This window comes from Eublepharis macularius, chromosome 2 (assembly GCF_028583425.1).
Source record: "Eublepharis macularius isolate TG4126 chromosome 2, MPM_Emac_v1.0, whole genome shotgun sequence".
In the NCBI taxonomy this organism is placed as follows: Eukaryota; Metazoa; Chordata; class Lepidosauria; order Squamata; family Eublepharidae; genus Eublepharis; species Eublepharis macularius.
In genome coordinates, this window is record NC_072791.1 from 13,519,393 (window position 1) to 13,540,386 (window position 20,994).

Sequence of the window (20,994 nt, forward strand, 5' to 3'; positions counted from 1 at the left end):
AAATCCCACAATGGAGATACTGGAGATGCGGGGGGGAAGCACAGTTATCAAAACGCTCAACAGGGCGCAAGCTGAACTCCCGTTTCGGGGAGCTTTCTCAAGAGCGTTACAAGCCAGCGACCAAATCGCTGTATAGTTCCAAAGACATATGCAAGCTCACTTCTCTTATCCCAAATGGGAGACCCAGATACCACACTGGAGTTGGGAACCCTATTTACAAGATTGATGTGGGATGAACTCCCCACTTTAGTTGCCAGACTCTCCCTGCCCTGCGTGTCAAAGGTGACGGAGGAGTTTCTGTTAGCTGAGTGCAAAAACAGAGCAGGGAAGTTACGCTGTGCTGATTTAAGAGGTAAAAAATTTATTTGAGGAAATACATACTTGATAGTGAAGAGGAGAGATAGGGATAGGTTCCTTGCCATCTGACTACATCTTGCATAAAGAGTGAATAAGGCAGGAGAGAGAAGAAGCAGGATATTGCCCTGTTTGGCCCAATAGGAGACAAGACAAGGAAATGACCCCCAGGAAACAAGAGAGATGCTGCTCTCACTGTCCTAACTAAGTGATCCTTGCTGCCCCCTGCATGGTAGGCTCTTCTTCCTTCTTGCAGCTGCAGTACACCAGACATTGCTATTTCCAACAGTTTCATCTCCAGAGGTGTGCCCTGAGTTAACTTAAGACAGATTGCACCCTGTCCTGCCTCTTAAGGCTGAGGTCTGACTGGCCCTCTCCCCAAATCTGCCATAAGCCTAAAAAAAAAAAGTATTTTCTCACAGCTTCCCCACTACAAGGATCCTTGGCATCTTCCATACGGCCACCAGATGTAAAGATTTTTGTGCCTTTCATATTGTGAAGCAGAGACAATATTAAACTTTTAAACCAAAAACACCCAATAACAATAACAACGGTGCTTGCATACCACTCCTCTAGGCAGATTAGTGCCTCAACCAGAGCGGTGAACAAGATAGTGTTATTATTATCCCCCCCAATACAGCTGGGGAGCTGGGGCTGAGAGGAGTGGCTTACCTGAGGCCACCTACTGAGCTCATGGCAGGAGTGGGATTTGAACCAGTAGAGTGCTGATTCGCAGCTGAACCACTTGACCACTGTGCTCCAGCAGCTCTAGCCCTGGCCTTCTTTTGATGAGGTCCCTCTAGCCCATAGTGACCAGTCTCTCCTCTCTGCTGATATCTGATGAAGGGAGCTTTGACTCTCAAATGCTTATACCCTGGAGATCTTGTTCTTCTTTAAGGTGCTACTGATGTCCGATCTTTCTCCTTTCTGCTGTTGCCTCAATTCATCTCTGTGCAGAGAAGCAGGTACTTGCCTGCTCAGACCTTTGTACTGCAAGGTTCTTCCTACTACCCCCAAGTCCATGTAGCAATTATTTTGGCAGCTGGATAGCATGTTTGTTACTTGCTCTCACATCGGCTTTCTAAAGCCTCACCTCTCCTCGAACTGCTGGACACAGCACACCCAAGACATGCAATTTCCAAAGTGGGGATTCTGGAATTGTGTGTTGTCCCCAGTGCTACCTGTGAAGACCATTTGCTGCATCTCTGTGTGATTCACTGCTTACTCTTGCCTCCCAATTATTCTGCCCCCCCCCCCCGTCATTCACCACGGCTATAGTTAGAGCATTCAAGCACGCTTGACTGGAGAGGTGCAGCAGAACTGCCTTCTTTCTGCAGAGGCTGTCCTTCGTATCTCTGCATGAGGCATTCTGTATAATCAGAAGGCATGTACAGATAAGCAGTTCCTACAGAAACAACAAAGGTGGCTCATCTGAGAGTGGATAACATTTGAAAGATAAACCTTTGGTACTGTAACAGTGTAAAGTGGTCCCCTCCACTTTTATCAGACCTGTGGGAAATGCTGCCCTGGGGATTTCTGCCACTAGGTAAAGAAGGGACCTGACTGGAACCTGGCTGAAATGATTTCAGTCTAAGTAAAGGTGGGTTTGGATCAGACACTGACAGAGATTGAGTTCTGTTTGCTCAGCGATAAAACCAGGGCTTTTTTCCAGCTGGAACGCAGTGGAATGGAGTTCCGGCACCTCTTGAAAATGGTCACATGGCTGGTGGCCCCGCCCCCTGATCTCCAGACAGAGGGGAGTTGAGATTGCTCTCTGTGCGCGGAGGTCAATCTCAACTCCCCTCTGTCTGGCAATCAGGGGGCGGGGCCACCAGCCATGTGACCATTTTCTCCAAGGGCAACCCACTGAGTTCCACCACCTCTTTTCCCAGAAAAAAAGCTCTGGATAAAACTGTCTTCTGACACCGTGCCAAAGATTTCCTGCTTTCACCATCATGCATAAGTGCAGAAGGAAACGGCCTATCAAACTGATGCTGGCGTCGATCTCAGGAAACTCAATTAGAAGCACAGGCCAAGCAAGCGGATGTCTTTTGTAGAGACTTTGAAATCCTGGAAACACCAACTTTTCAGTTACACAGAGCGCACTTTTGAGCCAAGGAGCTCCAAGTAATTTAGAAGCTGTTGTGGTGTAGTGGCTAGAGTGATGGACTCAGATATGGTGACCCAGGTTCGATTTACTGTTTTGCCATGGAAGCTCGCTGGATGATCTTGGGCTAGTCATAAGCTCTCAGCCTAAACTGAGAGCTTATGTGAGGTAAAAAATGGAGAAGACTGATACAAGGCATTTTGGGCCCCCTCTGGGGAGAAAGGCAGAGTATAAATTAAGTAAAACAAACAAACAAAAAAGTATTTCACCTAAGAAATGATACCTCCTAACTAACTCTTTGTTTCTTATGGATGGTTCCGAAAAATCTGGGGAAAGAGAATGTCATCACACACAGCTATATCGTTGTTTTTATTTTTATCCTGTCCTTTTCCCAAGAAGATCAGAGTAGCATACATAGTGCTTCACCCTGATTTTGTCCTCATAAAAATTATGTGACGTAGGCTAGGCTGAGAGATAGTGAGGGTTGCCAAGTAAGCTTTATGGCTCAGCAGGGATTTGAACCCAGGTCTCCTCAGACCTAGTCCAACATTTGACCATTATGACATGCTGTCATTCAGAGCAAATGAATGGGTGTGCCAACAGCTAAATGCTTAAAAAAACAGATACTCTATAAGTAGTACATTGATTGTAGTAGTGACATCCAGTGTAGACTGGCTTTCAAGTTACACAACACTTTCTGGGTAGCAGTGTGTGTGAACAAGATCTTGGGATACAGGTAGATAGGAAGCTAAATATGAGCAGTCAATGAGTGATTCCGCACACGTTGGATAATGCACTTCCAATCCTCTTTATAGGTCATTTGGAACGGATTTTTTCATGTGCAGAACAAAAAAATCGACCTCAAACGATTGATAAAGTGCATTGAAAGTGCATTATCCAATGTGTGCAGAATCACTCGATGTGATGCAGCAACAAAAAAGGCAAACACAATTTTAGGGTATATTAACAAAGGTATAACATCCAAATCACAAGATGTTGTTCTCTCACTATATACCACGTTGGTCAAGCCCCACCTGGAGCATTATGTGCAATTCTGGAAGCCTCACTTCAAAAAGGAATGGACAAATTGGAATGGGTGCAGAGGAGAGCAACCAAGATGATTAGGGGGCCTGGAGACTAAGCCCTACTAGGAAAGACTGAGGGACCTGGGAATGTTCAGTCTGGAGAAGTGGAGGTTGAGGGGAGACGTGATTGCTCTCTTTAAGTTTGTTAGGCTGTCACTTGCGGGAGGGAAGAGAGCTGGTCATGTTGGCAACAGGACAGGACTCGAAACAATGAGTTTAAACTACAGGAGGGAAGATACCAGCTGGACATTAGGAATAACTTCTTCACATAAGAGTAATTCAGCAATGGAATCGGCTGCCTAGGGATGTGGTAGGGATGAAGACTGGCAGTCTTCAAGGAACGGCTGGATGAATGCTTGTCAGCAAGGCTGTTTTTCTGGGAAAAGAGGTGGTGGAACTCAGTGGGTTGCCCTCGGAGAAAATGGTCACATGGCCAGTGGCCCCGCCCCCTGATCTCCAGACAGAAGGCAATCTCAACTCCCCTCTGTCTGGAGATCAGGGGGCGGGGCCACCGGCCATGTGACCATTTTCAAGAGGTTCCGGAACTCCATTCCACCACGTTCCTGCTGAAAAAAAGCCCTGCTTGTCAGGGATGTTTTAGGCTGTTCCTGCATTGTGCAGGGGGTTAGACTTCATGGTCTGTAAGGCCCTTTCCAATTCTATGATTGCAGAATAGACAATTTTGTCATGGATTTGAAAAACAGAACTTTCTAGAGATTGAGAGTTACCAACCAACATGGAACTGATGGCAGAAAAAAGTCTCATTGAGCTTCAGACCACATAGGGATGCAACAATATGCTTCATTTAAATATTAACAGCATCGAGGCAAAGGTTAGGTGGCGTGTTGTGACTTGTGTGTACTCTGTATCCGTTAACTTGCATGAATTCCTTGATCTACTGCCTCGCAAACATCATGTGAGCAGATTGCACAAATTGAGCTGCTTTAAACTTGTTTCCTGTGCCTGGAGGAATTCTGAGTAGTTCATAAAGTCATTGTGTTTTACCAGCACTCTTCGGAGAGCATTCCTCAATGAGGGCGGGGGGATAATTATTTTTTTTCCAAACTTGTTTTCCCTGGAAAATGTCTCATTACTACATCACCATTCTGTAGGCTGCTGGTTAGTGATGTATACAGTTATTCAATCAATACCATCTTTTTTGTGAAATGACTCTACAAACTAAGGGTGGCCATTTCCACACGGCTTACCTTGTTCCAGAAAACAGCGAAATCTCGCACAAAATCTCCCGAGAAGATGCTATTATTGCGTCTTCTCGCACGATAACAGCATCTTCTCACGAGATTTCACACGATAACAGTGTCTTCTTGCGTGATTTCGCACGATAACAGCGTCTCCTCGCGAGATTTTGCGTGATAACAGCGTCTTCACACGGGATTTCACTGTTTTCCAGAACAAAGTCAGCTGTGTGGAAATGGCCAGTATCTGATGAAGGGAATTTTAACTCTTGAAAGTTTATATCTTGAAAATCTTTTTGGTCTTTGAAGTGTTACTGGATTCAAATCTTGCGGCTCCACAAACCATTTTGAAACTGGAGAGTGGGCTAGAGGAGGCAGCAATAAAACCCTGAGAACATACTTACCAAGGGAATGTAATGCTAAAGCGGGCTTTGGAACTCCAAGAGTAAAAACTCCTGTGCTTGCATGTTTCCTCCTTCCCTGGTACGATCGTGTCAATTTGTAATTTATGATTTAGTGCAAATTTTAAGTAGCTGTCACACCTGAACCAGCAAACTATAGTACATTGTTCCCCTTCTGAGTTCAGATTTGCAGCTAGTTGGCAAACCTGGTGTGATGGGCAAACACAAACCATAGTTTGATAGTAGAAAAGATCAAGAGTCCAGTAGGACCTATAAGACTAACAAAATTTGTGGTAGGGTATGAGTTTTTGTGAGTCACAATTCACTTCTTCAGTTTGGCTACTTCCAAACAGATGATTTGCTTCACTGCAGCTGTCATACTATGGGCAGGGGAGCTTTTTGAAACATTCACACCATGTCTTCTTCTGCTAAGGTTTCCCTTCCTTTGTTTCTGGAAACAATGGAAACATATCAAGGTTTCCTACAGTGTGGATGGGGATTACTGCACTGCATCACACACAATTCTAGTGTCAGGTCCAGGGATCATTTCGAGGGGGAACGCGCCGGAACACAGTTACTGTAGTTCCCCAAAGAGGTCACATGTCAGGTGGCCCCGCCCACCTGACTCTCGGCCATTTTGGGCCCGTTTTGTCTTGGACTGGGGCCAAAACAGCCCAGATCGGGCCTCTGACTGGTGGTGGATCACTCTCCCACTCAGCAGTGGCCCAATCCTGGCCATTTTGGGCCCCTTTTTGGCAATTTTCAGCCCCTTTTTGCCATTTTGGGCCCAATTTCGGCCCTGAATGGCCAGGATTGGGTCCAAAGCAGCAAGGATAGGTGATGTCAGGGGGTGTGGTATATGCAAATCAATTATGCTAATGACACATTCCTGGTGGTGTCAAGGGGCGTGGCATATGCTAATGAGTTGTGCTAAACAGTACCTCCAGCTCTTTTTCTACTAAATGACCCCTGGTCAGGTCCCTCCCCAAACCCCGTCCTCCCCAGACATCACTCCCAAATCTCCAAGAATTGCCTAACTTGGAGTTGGCAACCTTTTTTTAAAAAAAGTAACATTTGAATTAATACCTGTACAAGTTTTAAACTGAAATTTTAAATTGGCCGTAGGTGCCAAAATTTGCTTGAAAAAAGTTTGTAAAAAAGACAATAAATAAATAGAGTTGCCAGTACAGACAAGTGCTCAAGATTAAACAAATAATTGGCTTTTACAGTCAAAATATCCAAGTCACATCACAAAGAACACCCTGGGAATTGGCATCAGTGAATGATAGATAACCTACGTTCAGAGTTAATTGATTGCTTTCTGGCAGAGTTGGGCATAATCTGCAAAAACGAAATGAAAAATAAACCAACGTAACTCTAACTTCTGCCATGGGGAATGACAAAGGACACTGAAATCCTATCACATCTTCTACTCAGCAACCTCCTCTAATTTTGGACATTTAACCAAGTTTGCACATGTTTACAAGCAACTTTCTACATCCTAGAGGACTAGAAACATCCTTTTTTAAAAAAACTGAAATTATCCCCATCATGCAGCTATTCAGTTTGCCATCTAGCTGTGTGTGTTATGTGCCGTCAAGTTGCCTCTGACCTTTGCAACCCTATGAATGAAAGACCTCCAAAATGTCCTTTCATTAAGAGACTTGCTCAGATCTTGCAAACTGGAGGACGTGGCTTCTTTGATTGAATCAAGCCATCTCATTTTAGGTCTTTCTCTTTTTCTAATGCCTTCCAAGTTTCCTAACATTATTGACTTTTCCAGAGAATCGTGTCTTCTCATGATGTGACCAAAGTGCAATAGCCTCAATTTTGTCATTTTAGCTTTTAGGGAGAATTCAGGCTTGATTTGATCTAGAACCCACTTATTTGTCTTTTTGGCCATCAATGGTATTCACAAAACTCTCCTCCACCACCAAATTTCAAATGAATCTATTTTCTTCCTGTTGGCTTTCTTCATTGTTCAGCTCTCACATCCATATATAGTGATGGGAAATACCATAGTTTGGATTATCTTGCTCTTGGTCCCCAGAGAGAGATCTTTATATTAAGGATCTTTTCTCATTCCTTCACGGCTGTTTTTCTTTTCCAAGTCTCAATCTTCTTCTCGTTCAAGATTTTCTATTCCTTGGCTTGCCATCTAGCTAGCCGGAAAACAAATAAACAAAAAATTAGAATGGTCTGATTTTGTCATTTAACAACAAAGTATGCAGAAATCAGCAGATGAAAAATTCCACTGCACGACGACAATTGATAAAATGGAAGAGAGAAAATGATGTTAAACTGCTTTGGGTCCCCATTCAGGAGGAAGGCATGGTACAAATGAAATGAATAAATACAAATAAGTGAGTTGTTATCAACTGCTAATGAATAGCTTTGTTTAATAGGAACCTTTGCTGTTAGAGTTAAATATTATCATTTAAAGGTTATTATATTTTGTAATTGGCTTATTGATTGACTGAACATTCTATTGTAATCTCCCTTGAGTCCCAGGGAGAAAGGTGGACAATAAACAAGACACAAGAGCCAAGAAACCTTGCAGCTATTAAAGGAAGAGAAGTCATGGCTGGAAACAAAAGGTTACCTTACGTAATCTTGAATTCTGCATCTTAAACTGTTGAACACTACTCTGATCAATGCTATACTTTCAGACCAATTCACACATGCATGGAATATGGTATATATCTCGTCGTCACTTGGTTTCTCAGCACTTGATGACTTGCGGCCAGATGTGTGAACTGGATCCACACATAGCTATTGCATTCCAGCTAACTTCTACTGAAACAAAAATTCTATGGGTGCCAATTGCGATGGCTCAGTCACACGTGCAAGTCTTGGCTTTGTGAATTACTAGCCTGTATGTGTGTGAGCAGAGGTCTATTCAATTAGAGATAAATCTTCTACGAGCCAGCAGTATGCCAGAATATAATGGGAAAACGTAGATGTGGTTAGGAAGAAGAAAAATTGAACTAGACATAATTGCAGGCAACAATCAACTGCTGTAAGCATTAGTCAGAGAAGAATATCATGCCTCAAGAGCAAAAGCCTGCTCGTCTCCATTTAATGTTGATTTCAATGGGATTATCTGTCTGTCATTATTGATATTCCAGTCCTTGGCAAAATGACTCCTATGGGTTCACTATGATCGTATGAGCCTATGATAGTAGAGTGGGACCTGTGCCAGGCAGCATTCCTGATCACAGAGACAATTTGCACACATGTGGGTTCTAGGGTTGCCAGCTGATCAGTTTTCCAAAGGCTTAACTGGTTCTCCCCCATTCTAGTCAGTTGTCTGGTGAAGATTTTTTCCCCCTTAAAATAATCAAGCAAAGGAATGTGCTATGCTGTGCTTTTAAGTCTTCTGCAGCACTGGGCTTGCAGCCAATTTTAACTTTCATTTTCAGCTCATGCTTTTCAGTGCCTCAAAAGCAGCTTCTGTAAACACTGCAGCTGTTTTGGACTATATTTTCTGCTTCCCTGGCCATCCTGCTGTTTCTGTGGGGGAGTAGGAGTGGGTAGAGAGAGCTGCAAAGGGGTCCCATTCCCGATGGAGACAGAGTATCCCCTGCTTCCACCCTCTCCCCTCTACCACTTATCTGGCTGGCAGGGGTGAGGAAGGTGTGGAAACTGGCCTCCTGGATGTGCTCCCGGGGTGGCGTGACATCACTTCCTGGGAGTGTCATCATTGCACCAGTCCAAGAGTGCCCCAAAGTGGCTGCTGCAAAGCCCATGCACACTTCCATGCCCGTGTCACGTTGTCATGCCACTCCGGGAGCACTCCCACACTTCGCAGTGGGCCGATTTGGGCCCCAAATGGGCCGAATCGGGTCTGTTTGCAGCACTGTTCCTGGGCACACAGGCTCAGTCCCTTGGCCCCACTGTGATCTATCTATTGACTCTACTTGTCCTGCCCTTGTGTGTGCAGCCCTTTGTGAGATCTGTGCTTTCTAAGAGCTGGCAGCCCCAGCAAGCACTGTGCCCATGTTTGGGTGAATACACAAAGGAAGGCGAGTGGTAGGTGTGCTCAACCTGCTTTCCCTTGCTTTGCACATCTGTATACTGTTGTGTCTTGTATACAACCACATATCCTTCTCTCACATGCATCGCAGGTGCTGGTCTACTTTCACTTCTGGACAAAATGGCCCTGAGCAAAATTAGCATTGGGTGTCTTTTGAAACCTTCTGGATAAAAGTCTGACATTTCCCCCCTTGCTTCTTCCTGCTGCATTTCCTGCTTTTTGACTCTTTGCCCTCTCCACATGGGTAACAAGTCATATCTTGCTCAAGACCCACTGCTTAGCCAGGAAGTTCTGCTGAAATATGAAATAAGAGTGTGAACTTTATACAGTGAGACAAGCCTTGCAAAGCCAGTGAGTCACTGAGGGGCAGGTCTTATCACACAAGCAAATGGGATACAATGTCAGAAGATAAATGATATTTCAACCAATATAGAGAACTCTCTGCAGAGGAAACCACAGAGAGGAAGTGAAGATAAGGGAGATTATACCCAGGAAGGCAGGAAGCAGTTGGGCACAACTACATTGGGTCTGGATTCAGCTTCAGCCGAAAGCCCCCTCTCCAAGCAGCCATTCTAGAGGGATTGGTCAGTATTAACGGGATTATTTGTTGCATCTTAAGGCAGAAACATTTTAAGCATAATGTTTTATGCACTACAGCCCTCAATGCACTAGAATAAAAACACCCCCACCTTTAATGGTGCCACAAGACTCCTGTTTAGTTTTTCTCCCCCGGTGGGCTTGCCCTATTCCAGCTCTTCGAATCCGGGCAGACAAATTTGCCAAATAGGCGAATTGTTTGTTGAGTATATAAATCAAAAGCATGCCTTACTGCATTGTGTACTCCCGGCTTTCTGCTCCTTAAAACCCATTTTTTTCTCCTGGCATAAGGCTTGTCTCCTTAATTCTGCATTTAGTTATTTCAATATTTTTACATAAATCCCAAAGAGCCCTCCAATAAATTCCTGAAGCTCAAAGCCACAAGTTTGTTGCAGGCTGATAATGGTACTGCCATTGTGTGTCACACAGGGCTATGGCTCCAATCCATGGGCCTAGAGCCAACTTCACACTAGGGTTGCCAACCTCCAGGTGAGGCATGGATCTCCTGGAATAACATCTGATCTCCAGATTACAGGGATCAGTTCCCCTGGAGGAAATGGCACCTTCAAGGCCCCATAGACCTCCTTATTCTTCACAAACCCTCTCCAGGCTCCACCCCCAAATTTCCAGGAATTACCCTGCCCAGAGATGGCAATTCTGATTCGCACCAAAGGTTCGCCCCTCTGTCCATGTCAAGGCATTAAATTGTCTGCAGAAAGGAAGAAACAAACCTTAAGCCCAGATCTTAAAACTCCAATTCTCCCGTTAGAAAATCCTCCTGGCCATTAGTTGTGCTTCTGTAAGATGTGAACTGGAGTTCCATACTGGGAACTCAAATTTCAAGTAGAAATCAGCCCAAAGGGGCATAACCTTCCCTCCTTAGCTCTTTTCCCAATCTGAAATGGCCCTAGGGAGCTACTCTTTGCCCTGTTGGGGAAACTTATGTGTAGTCATCACTAGACATGGGCACGAACCAAAAAAAATTAACGAACCAGCGGATCATGGTTCAGTGCAGACGACGATCCCGAATTAGCGAACCGCAACGAACATCTCCCGATGCCAAACTGAACCGGTTCATGGTTCATGGAGGCCTGGCAGCAGCCCTGGCACCAGAGGGAAGGAGGGACTAGAGCCCTAGCCCACCACTCCCACAGACCTGACCCGATCAGGCTCTGATCAATAATCAATGTAAGACCTCAGCTGAGGTGCCCACTGAGCTTGGCCCCAGAGCCAGGCAGCAGCCCTGGAACCAGAGGAGATAGATCCCTATCCCTCAAAGCCAAGCTCAATTGTACTCTTAGTCTCTCTCCCCAAAGGCTAGCAGGTGTCAAGCAAGAGCTCTGTCCCACTCCACTGCTTGCAGAAAGTGAAACCCAGCCTGGGAGACCACGGGTATTTATAAGCAGTAATGTGTAATTTGAAATGACATATTAAATGACACAAAAACTACCCAGTAGGAGCATGTTTACATCAAGAGACCATACCCAGTACTATAATCTACCCTGCCCCTTTACCAAAGCGTCTCACTGAGTCATTTTTGACAGTAGTGCCCTGTTATCTGAGTGACCTGATAGAAAATCCTTGTGGCTACCATAAGGATTTCAGAACATGTCAATCAGTCTGTATTCAGCAGGCTCTGATGTTCTCAATTCCCATCTATAACTACATTCTAAGGAAAATTAACTGTGCCTGTCCATTTCATCTCTCTCTCCCTCTCCTTTGGTCTCTTTCTTCCTGTTGTTTTCCATATTACTTTTTAAAAACTGTAAACTCCAGGGACCTACCTGCCTACACAACTTAGTAAGGATGCCGAGTTCTTTATTATCATTGTAAAGGAGAAGAAAGAAACAAGAATCCTACGGCACTTTAAAGATAAACAAAATTTTATTCCAGCCTAGAGTTGATCTTTAAAAAGCCCACAAAACTCCTGCTTAATGTTGCTGCAGCAGAATTACATGGCTACCTCTGAAATCAAAAACAAGGAAAGCTTAATGTTATAAGAAATGACAGGCCTTTTAAGATCTTACCATAATAAAGATCATCTGTTCTCTAGGGAATTTGCTGACTCTTGATGTGAATTGGAGAGTGGGCAGTGTAAGACTCAAAGGAGAAGGGGGGGGGCTACTTCTAGTATCTGCTCCTGGTGTGTTCCTCTCTGCAAACCCCATTTATGTTGCTTGCCCTATAGCAAACTCATCTGCACATGAATAGCTAAGGATTAGATTACTGTTGCCCCTGAGCAGCTGCGTTCACACTAGCTAAGCAAACCTCCTATACGCTTACTATCCCCCCCCCCCGCCAGAACACACAACCCTTGTCTTGGCTTTTCTCTTCCCCAAAGCAGAGTTCTCTTTTGCATAACCCTCCCTCTTCCTCTAAAAATATTCCTTAAGGGGTGGGTAACAGTCCCCATCTGCATTTTATTCCTATAAGGAAGCACTATTTTATACTCCAAGGAAGGAGATTATGGGAAGGGGCATGCACCTCTGACTCTAAAAGTACATGGCCACATCAAGGTGAGAAAGGGAAGTGCTCGGCTTCAAGAGTGATGAGCAGGTGTCTTTGTAGAGTGATGTGTCTCAGCTCCAGTATACTCCAGGTGCAAATACTATTGAGGCTAACCTGTAACGGACCTATCTAATCTATATTTTTAATGCTGGGTAAGATTTTTCGAGATGTGCTAAGTAAATCTCTAGTGCCATAACAACTAAATAAATAAATGGTTTTCTAGCTTCTTCGGAACGTTGGGGTTTCTTTTTGAAAGCTTATCAGACTTTTCTAAATGATAGGATCAGTAACGGTGAACAAACTTCCTTAAACATATCTTGCCTACAGAGACTGCATCTTCCCCTGTGATATGCTGACGCAAAGGGGATTTTGAGCATGGTTTAAGTTGCACTCTCAGTTCATATTGGGCAAGAAGAGTGAGGTCCAACAGGCCTGACCAATAGCTCATTTAAACGACATGTGCACCCTGGATAACTGCGCCTCATATCTTTTGCAGGGTGGTGGGATTCTGTGATGTTAGGATTTTATTTTATTTGCAGACAGGAGGAAGTTTTTGGGTTGTTCATGCTGATCCATGTGTAGGGTTGCCAGCTCCAGTTTGGGAAATTCCTGGAGATTTAGGGGTGGAGCCAAGAGAGAGCAGGGTTTGGAGACGGGTAGGAGCCCAGTGGGGCATAATGCCCTAGAGTGTACCCTCTGAAGTTGCCATTTCCTCCAGGGGAACTGATCTCTGTAATCTGCAGATCAGTTGTCATTCAAGATCTCTGGACCTCACCTGGAGATGAGCAACCATATCCATGGGCCAATGGCAAAAGAAGCCATTGTGCTGCATGTTGGCCGCCTGATCCACATTCAGCACATGTGGGTTTTTTTTCCTACAGAGAGATTATTCCCATATAGGAAATACACAAACTGATGGGTGTTTGCACAGGAGATTGTGAATACGGTTAATGTGAGATGGAAATGAGAAAAAAGAGAATGAATGGAATCCTTCATGTAACGGTAGAGTGGAATTTTCTCAGGCACATGTGTATTTCATGTGAATGTTCTGCATCTGGACCACCCAGCAATTTTTACACAAGCATTTCGTGCAAGGAGCCCTGATTTGGATGGGGACCACAGCATGGGGAAGGGGGGGGAGTTAAGCCTGTCTCCTATGCCATTTTCCCAGCATGTTCCCAGGGAGCTGCTGTTTGCTTTTTTGGGATCCTTGCCAAACTGCTTTTTAAAAAAGCTGGGAGCTCTACAGTGCAATCCTAAAATGATTTGCTCCAGTCTAAGCCCATTGACTTCAACCCTGCCCTAGGAATGCTTATTTGGAAGTAAATTTCAATGAATTCCAACCAGATGTATCAAGTACTCATTTCAAAGTATTCATTTTAAATTTAATTTACGTTACTTATAGTCCACCTTTCTCACTGGGACTCAAGGCAGATTACACAGAATAAGTCAATACAGTCAACAGGATGGGACATCCAATCAACAATGCAATTATTTGTATTGTAGAAATCTGGAATCAACCAGAACCAGGGCTTTTTTTCAGGGGGAACGCGGGGGAATGGAGTTCCGGAACCTCTTGAAAATGGTCACATGGCTGGTGGCCCCGCCCCCTGATCTTCAGACAGAGGGGAGTTTAGATTGACCTCCGCGCCACTGAGCAGCGCGGAGGGCAATCTAAACTCCTCTCTGTCTGGAGATCAGGGAGCGGGGCCACCAGCCATGTGACCATTTTCTCCGAGGGCAACCCACTGAGTTCCACCACCACTTTTCCCAGAAAAAAAGCCCTGACCAGAACTCTGAACACAGAAGTTAACATGACTCGTTAAACAATGCAAAAGGTACATAGTAGGATCTTACAACAACAAGGACCATGAGCTGTACATAGTAGTATAGAAGACAGGCCCTAATCCTATACCCTTTAGCTTCTAATCTATTACCTGTGCTGAAGTAAGTCTCCGTTACAGTATTCACATGGCTCAGATGGCGACCTGACACCCCAAACAGGTTCCAAGGTTAAACTGTTACAGAGCCCCTCAGTCTGTTGCTTCCATTTGCTAAGCAGAAAATGCAACCTGAACTACAGACAGTAAAAACAGTGGTCTATTTACTTCTCCCCTATATCCCAATAAGGCCACTCTAAGACATTTTGGAGTCTGAGAAGGAAAATCCAAATGGCATTCTCCCTACTGCAATCCCATCAGTTCACAGGTCCTGCAGATTACTGTGGGCCTTACACTCTCCTGCTCAGCAGCGGCCAGATACTGACCATTTTGGACCATTTTCAGCCTTTTTTTGCCATTTTGGGCCCAATTTCGGCCTTGAATAGCCAGGATTGGGTCCAAAACAGCCAGGATAAGTGATGCCAGGGGGTGTGGCATATGCAAATCAGTTATTCCAGAGATGTCAAGGGGTGTGGCATATGCTAATGAATTATGCTAATGAGTTCCTCCTGCTCTTTTTCTACGAAATGACCCCTGGTTACACCTATCCTAGTATTGATTGTAAGATACTTTTTAGTATGCCTTTAAAAAAAACTTTACATGCTGGTTCTAAAGTGTTACGACTTTTTTTGGTTAATTGTTTAACTGGGTTTAAGAACGAAGAACGAGCTAGTCCCTGCCTCATGGCATCCTCAGTTATCGCTGAGGATAAAATTAGGAGGACCATGTACTCCACTTGGAGCTTCCTGGAGGGTGAAGAGAGAGTAAAAAATGTAGTAGAGAGACAGTGGATGGATGCTAAGATAGCAGGATGGAGACAAACTTTCTAGGCAATCCTAAAGAGAGTTACACCCATCTAAGCCAACTGTGAGCAGCCTAAAAAGCCTAGACTAGCCTGATCGTGTCAGGGCTCAGAAGCTAAACAGCGCTGGCTATGATTAGTACTTGGATGGAAGACCACCAAAGGATAACAGGGTTACTGCTATGCAGAGAAAGGCAGTGGCACAAAACTCCGTCTGCTGATTTCTTGCATTGGCAATTCCATGAGGGGTCTACCATAAGAGTTGCAACTTTTATGAGGTTTTATTATTATTTTTTTACTTGGGTAGCTATGTGTTCTGCAGAAGAACAGCAGGATTTGAGTCAGGTGGCTCCTTAGAGACCAACAGTGTATAAGCTTTTGAAAGTTAGAGCGCTCTTCTAAACATATTTGAAGAAGGGAGATTTGACTCTCAAAAGCTTACACCCTGGAAATCTAGTTGGTCTTTTAAGGTGCTACTGGATCCGAATTTTGCTCAATTATTATCAGTCAACTGATAATATCAGTAGTTTGCTTGTAGTAGTTCACAGCAGGAAATCAATTCGTGCTCTGCACACTCTCAGAAACGCTCTTTTTTGTTTCACTGACCTGGGCAGTTTCACCTTTTACCTGAAGGCACCAAAACCTCTTCTACCAAGATTCAGCTCTAGTAACACTGTAAAGGCCAACTAGATTTCCCAGGGTATGAGCTTTCAAGAGTTAAAAACTCCCTTCTTCAGATACTTTATTCTGAAGAGGTTTTGACTCTCAAAAACTTTCATCTTGAATTGGTCTTTAAGATGCCACTGGACTCAAATCTTTCTTAATAATAAAAATATTAATAATATTTGTGCTTATATACCACTCTTTTAGACAGATGAGTGCCCCACTTAGAGCAGTGAACAAAGTCAGTATTATGTTTGTAGTCCATGGCAGGAAGGCAACATGTGTTCTGCACATGCTCAGAAACTCGCTTTTTTGTCTCATTGGCCCAGGGCAGCTTCACCTTCTACCTGAAACTACCTTCTACTAAGATTCGGGTCTAGTAGTGCCTTAAAGATCAACTAGATTTCCAGGGTGTAAGTTTACAAGAGTCAAAATTCCCTTATCTGTACTTTTATCTGAAGAAGGGAGCTTTGACTCTCGAAAAGTTATACCCTCTAATTGGTCTTTAAGGAGCTACTGGATCCAAATCTTGCTCAATTATCAGTCAGCTGAAGTAGATTGTTTGCAGTAGTTCATAGCAGGAAATCAACATGAGCTCTGCACTCTCAAACCCTTTTTTATTTCATTGACCTGGGTAGCTTCACCTTCTATCTGAAGTTACCTGACATTATCATCTACAAGATTCTTGTCCAGAAGCACTTTAAAGACCAACTAGATTCCCCAGAGTATAAGTTTTCAAGAGTCAAAGCTCCTTTCTTCAAATAAAAGTACAGATAAAGTATGTGAAGAAGGAAGTTTTGACTCTCGAAAATTTACATCCTTTTAAGACCAACTAGATTTCCAGGGTATAAGCTTTTGAGAGTGAAAACTTTATCTGTACTTTTATCTGAATTATTATTAACAATTTATTTATTTAATTTATAGCCCTCCCTCCCTGCAAGTAGGCTTAGTGTAGGTTACAACAAAAATAAAACATAGGCATAACCGTAAAATCACAAAACTTACTGTACAGCACAATTCACCTGCTCAAAGGGTGAAGGTGTGGGCTGATATCCTGCAGCTACTCATATGTGGGGGGGGGGCAGATGACCATGTAGTAGGGTTGCCAGCTCCAAGTTGGGAAATTCCTGGAGATCTGGGGTGGGTGGGTGAAACCTGGAGAAAGTGGGGTTTGGGGAGGGAAAGCACCTTAGCATGGCATAATTCCACAGTCCACCCCCCCTACACACACACACACCAAAGTAGACATTTTCTCCAGGTGAACTGATCTCTGTGGCCTGGAGACCTGTTGTAATTCCGGGAGATCTTCAGCCACTACCTGGAGGCTGGCAACCCTACCATATAGCCCCCCCCCACAGGTGGGACACCTGCAGAGAGACTCATTTGATGGATTTAATGAAGAGAGAGCGTTGCCTCTCAAAAACTTATATCCTCTCATTGGTCTTTAAGGCGCTCCTGGACCTGACTTTCTCTCAATTATTATTGCCATCAGCCCTCTGAAATAGTTTGTGGTTTATGGCGGGAGCCACGCGCGCTCTGCACAGGCTCAGAAACCCTCACTGACCATGAGGGCCACGAAGCGACCTTTTCGTTCCCTTTTCGCCCCGGCCGCCCTTTTCCTCCCCGGCTCAGAGGGGCACAACAAAACGGGCGGCCCTCGGGGCTCCGGCTCGGCCCGCCAAGCGCGGATTCTCCCGCCGCCCGCCTCCCTCGCGGCCGGGGGCGGCGCGGCCTGAGGTGACGCGAGGGGCCGGCCCGCCAGGCGGCTCCTCAGTGGCGCAGGCCGCGCGCGTGACGGGAAGGCGAGGCCTGGGCCGGGCCGCGTCGGCCTCTCCCCCGGCCCGCCCCCTTCGCTCGCCAGCCCTGTTGCCTCAGCCGCCGCGCTCGCCCGCTTCTCGTCCGCCGACCTTCGGAGGCAATTCCGCCCCTGCCCGGTCGCGCTCCGCGGGCCCCGCCGCTGTGCGAGAGCCTCCCCCGGCCAGCCAGGCTGGCTGACGCCGACGCCGCCATGGAGTCTGGCCCGACGGGCGGCTCCAGCGAGAAGAAAAGGTGAGGGAACGGTCCTCCGGCCGGGGCTCCTTCCCCGCCGCGGCCTGGCCCGCCGGGGGCTCCTTGAACCGTCTGGGGAAGGCGGACGGGCAAGCGGCGCTTTCTCCATTTTGGACCTTCCCCAAATTGTGAATTTTCCACCCATTGGGGTGGGGAAAGCCTCTGAGGATGAGGGGAGGGGAAGCTTCTTTCTTTGCACCTTCACCCATCTTTCTTCCCATCTTCCCTCAAAAGGAAATCTCGCTTCTTTATAAGGCTAGACCGCCCCCCCCCCATCTCAAGGGCCAGAAAGATAATCTACATCGATTCCCCTTTCCTCCTTTACAGTGCAATCCTATGCAAACTTGCTCCAGTTTAGGCACCTCGGAGTCATCGCGTTTAGGCTGGTTTAATTCTGTTTAGGATTGCGTTGAGAATCAGCTTCCCTGTTTCCTGGCTGCATGTCACCCGTTTGTGTTTCCAAAGGATGCTTCTCCATTTTGGGGAGAGGGGAAAGGGTCTGTTTATGCATTGAAAGAATTCCCCTCCCCAATCTTGCATCCCTCTAGGTTTCTTTGCAATCTTCTGTTCTTTCTATCTTTTTTGTTGTTGTTTCTAGCAGCATTCCTCCCCAATTCTTTTCTGTACTCCTCTTTATTCTTCCCTCTCTCATTCTTTTGCCAATCTCTTTATTCATCCCTTTCTCCCCATCTTTTAATCTCCCCATCTTCCATCTTTTAATAATCTCTCCCTCTGATTCTATACCCTCTTTTCCATACTTCTCTCTCACAAGAGAGTATTTTCACTGCTTCGTTTCCCCCCCTCCTCCCAACTGTCCACGTCGCCATTTTGTTGGAGGGGGTGGAAGGGTGAGTGGTGAGAGCTGGAGAAGATGATGGGGAGAGAGAATCAGTGAGTGTTTAGGGTTTGCAAGAAGAAGGTGTTTTTGAGTTGTTATTAATCATGCAACTTTCTGGATAAGATAATTTAATCATTCCCATGATATCTTTTTGCTCATTTGCCAGCAACATGCTGAATTTAAAACCTGATTTGAAACGAGAAGGGAGAAGTATATAGGTGGTGTGATGGAAATGAAAGCCTTCTCTCTGGTTTCGTAGGTGCAGGCAGAGTGGAGTTATGTTAATGTGTCTGAGTCTTTGTAAGTGGATACTAAATGAGGCTCTGCTTGTCTTGACTGTGATCTTTCTTTTTTTGTAATCTGGACAGAATTGTAATCTGGCTGTATATGTTTCCAAGGATTTGGCGGGGAGGGGAGGTTTTTTGCATGCAAACTTAAAGTTATTGGATTGAAACTAAAAGAGTTTTTGGCTAAAGAGACAAAAAATACTTTGCCTTTCATTGCTGAAAATGGGAGTGAGCTGAAAATTAGTCACTGGTTTTTAGGGTTGTCTTTGTGTTTTTTCCGCTGGCAGTACAGAAATTGTCTTGAACGAAAGAGATGAGAATTGAAATTCCTTTTGTGTGCAGAAAGTTTTGTCACAATGAGCTTTACAGCGGGAAATGTAATTACAACATTACAACGTTCAGGTGTAACATTACGAAGGAATTGTATGTTTTTTCCCACGTTTCTATTCTCTTCAAATGGAAAGTACTTGACCTGAGATTTCTTAATTTGTGTAATTTGATCTGTGCTGTGTATGGAATTCCTTGTTGAAAGATGGATATAAAAAAACAATACATGCCTTTTAAATAATTCTAAATTCATCATGTTACCTGCCCTGACTCTTGGAGTACAGCCTACAAAAAGTTCAAATAATGAATGCTTATCCCTGTTCTATACTGTAAATAGCATTTTGTTTTTCCCCGAAACGATAAGACAAAAGTGATGCTTTTTTAAAAAAAGATATCCTTAGATTCCCTTTTCAGTCAGATATGATTTTATTCCCATACAGCAAGATCTGAGTTCAGTAGCACCTTAAAGACCGACTAGATTTTCATAAAGGTATGAGCTTTTGAGAGGCAAAGCTCCCTTCGTCAGATAAAAGTTACATTCAGAAGAGCCACTGTTTCTCCTGCCTTCTTTAACTGCTTATGCTGTAGTTGTGATAGACAGAAGGAATTAATGCAAATGGGCTGCTTTATGCTGGGAGAGACTGCCCTGTACTTTGCAACTGAATGAATCACAGGGAATGGAGGAGAAGGATACAGTCGCTATTTTGAACTTTGGAATTGCCTTGACTTTTACTTAAATCGCTAGTTCCCTTGGGATGCTCAGAACTACTGTTGGGTATTCCCACGCTGGTTTCTGTTGGATTTCCCCTGAAGCAAATGATGTGGAAATATAGGTAACACACATCAGCAGTGGTACCAGCTATAATTTCTTGATGTGCTGTTATACTTTGCCTTTGCACTTTTTTGGAGATCACAAACTGTTGGGTAGTCTGTCGTTAAATCAGACCACCTGCACCAGTCCTTTTTTGGAGGGATCAGGTTTCTTGACCTCCAGACTTCAGAAGATAGAAGATGGTGATGTAGTTAGAATAGATTAAATGGGTTTGAGGTATAAAATGCCATACATTTAAAGAGTGTTACCGGGGGTAGGCCAAATAAGTGTTGTGCTGTCATATGTTAATGTGTTGAATATTCTGGCTTTATCCTGAATTAAGGGTTATTTTATACCTTACACTTTTAAAGTGTATTTGACCAAGGTTTAACATCCTTCTGTTTTATACAGGGTCGGTGTCCTTTTGTTTTTAGGTGTACCCTAAAGATGTACATGTATGCTTGTCAAGTATATGTGCCAGGGAGGCAGGATGTGGTTCTATACCACATTTGTATTTCTTGTATGCACATGATTTCTGCTGAACAGTATGTGGAGCAGCTTTCAGAAAATGGGCTAAACTTAGAAAGATTTACAGTGAAATCCTAAGCAAAGTTACTCCAGTCTAAGCCCATTGAAGTCAGTGGTCTTAGACTGGAGTAACTCTGCTTAGGATTTCACTGTAAGGTACTTGTATGTGATTTGTTGACCCACTGTTGGGATGACCGAACACAAAAAATTTGCCTTGCTGGCTCAGAATGTTTTGGATGATTCAGAAACATCTGAAGAGTCTTCCCTGGTTGGGGAGGAACAGTATTCTCGTCATGTCTTTTCTCTTGGACATAGATTGACATGTAAAGCAGCTTTATACGGAATCAGACTGCTGATCCATCTTTCTCAGTATTGTCTTCTCTGACTGGCAGCTGCAGTCCAAGTTCTCAAGCATAGAAAGATCTTTATTTAGTTGTCCATTTTTTCACATTTTTTCCCAAAGCA

The 20,994-nt window shown here is 44.5% G+C and overlaps 1 protein-coding gene across 1 annotated transcript in view; it reads left to right on the forward strand.

Annotated features, from left to right (window-relative positions):
* Positions 1 to 17,548: 17,548 nt before the first annotated feature.
* Positions 17,549 to 20,994, forward strand: part of HIF1A (hypoxia inducible factor 1 subunit alpha) — a 54,597-nt gene continuing 51,151 nt past the window's right edge. The window contains exon 1 of the mRNA XM_054971061.1: positions 17,549 to 17,738. Coding sequence (XP_054827036.1) covers positions 17,698 to 17,738 — 41 coding nt within the window. The 5' untranslated portion in view covers positions 17,549 to 17,697. The remainder of the gene's footprint in view (positions 17,739 to 20,994) is intronic.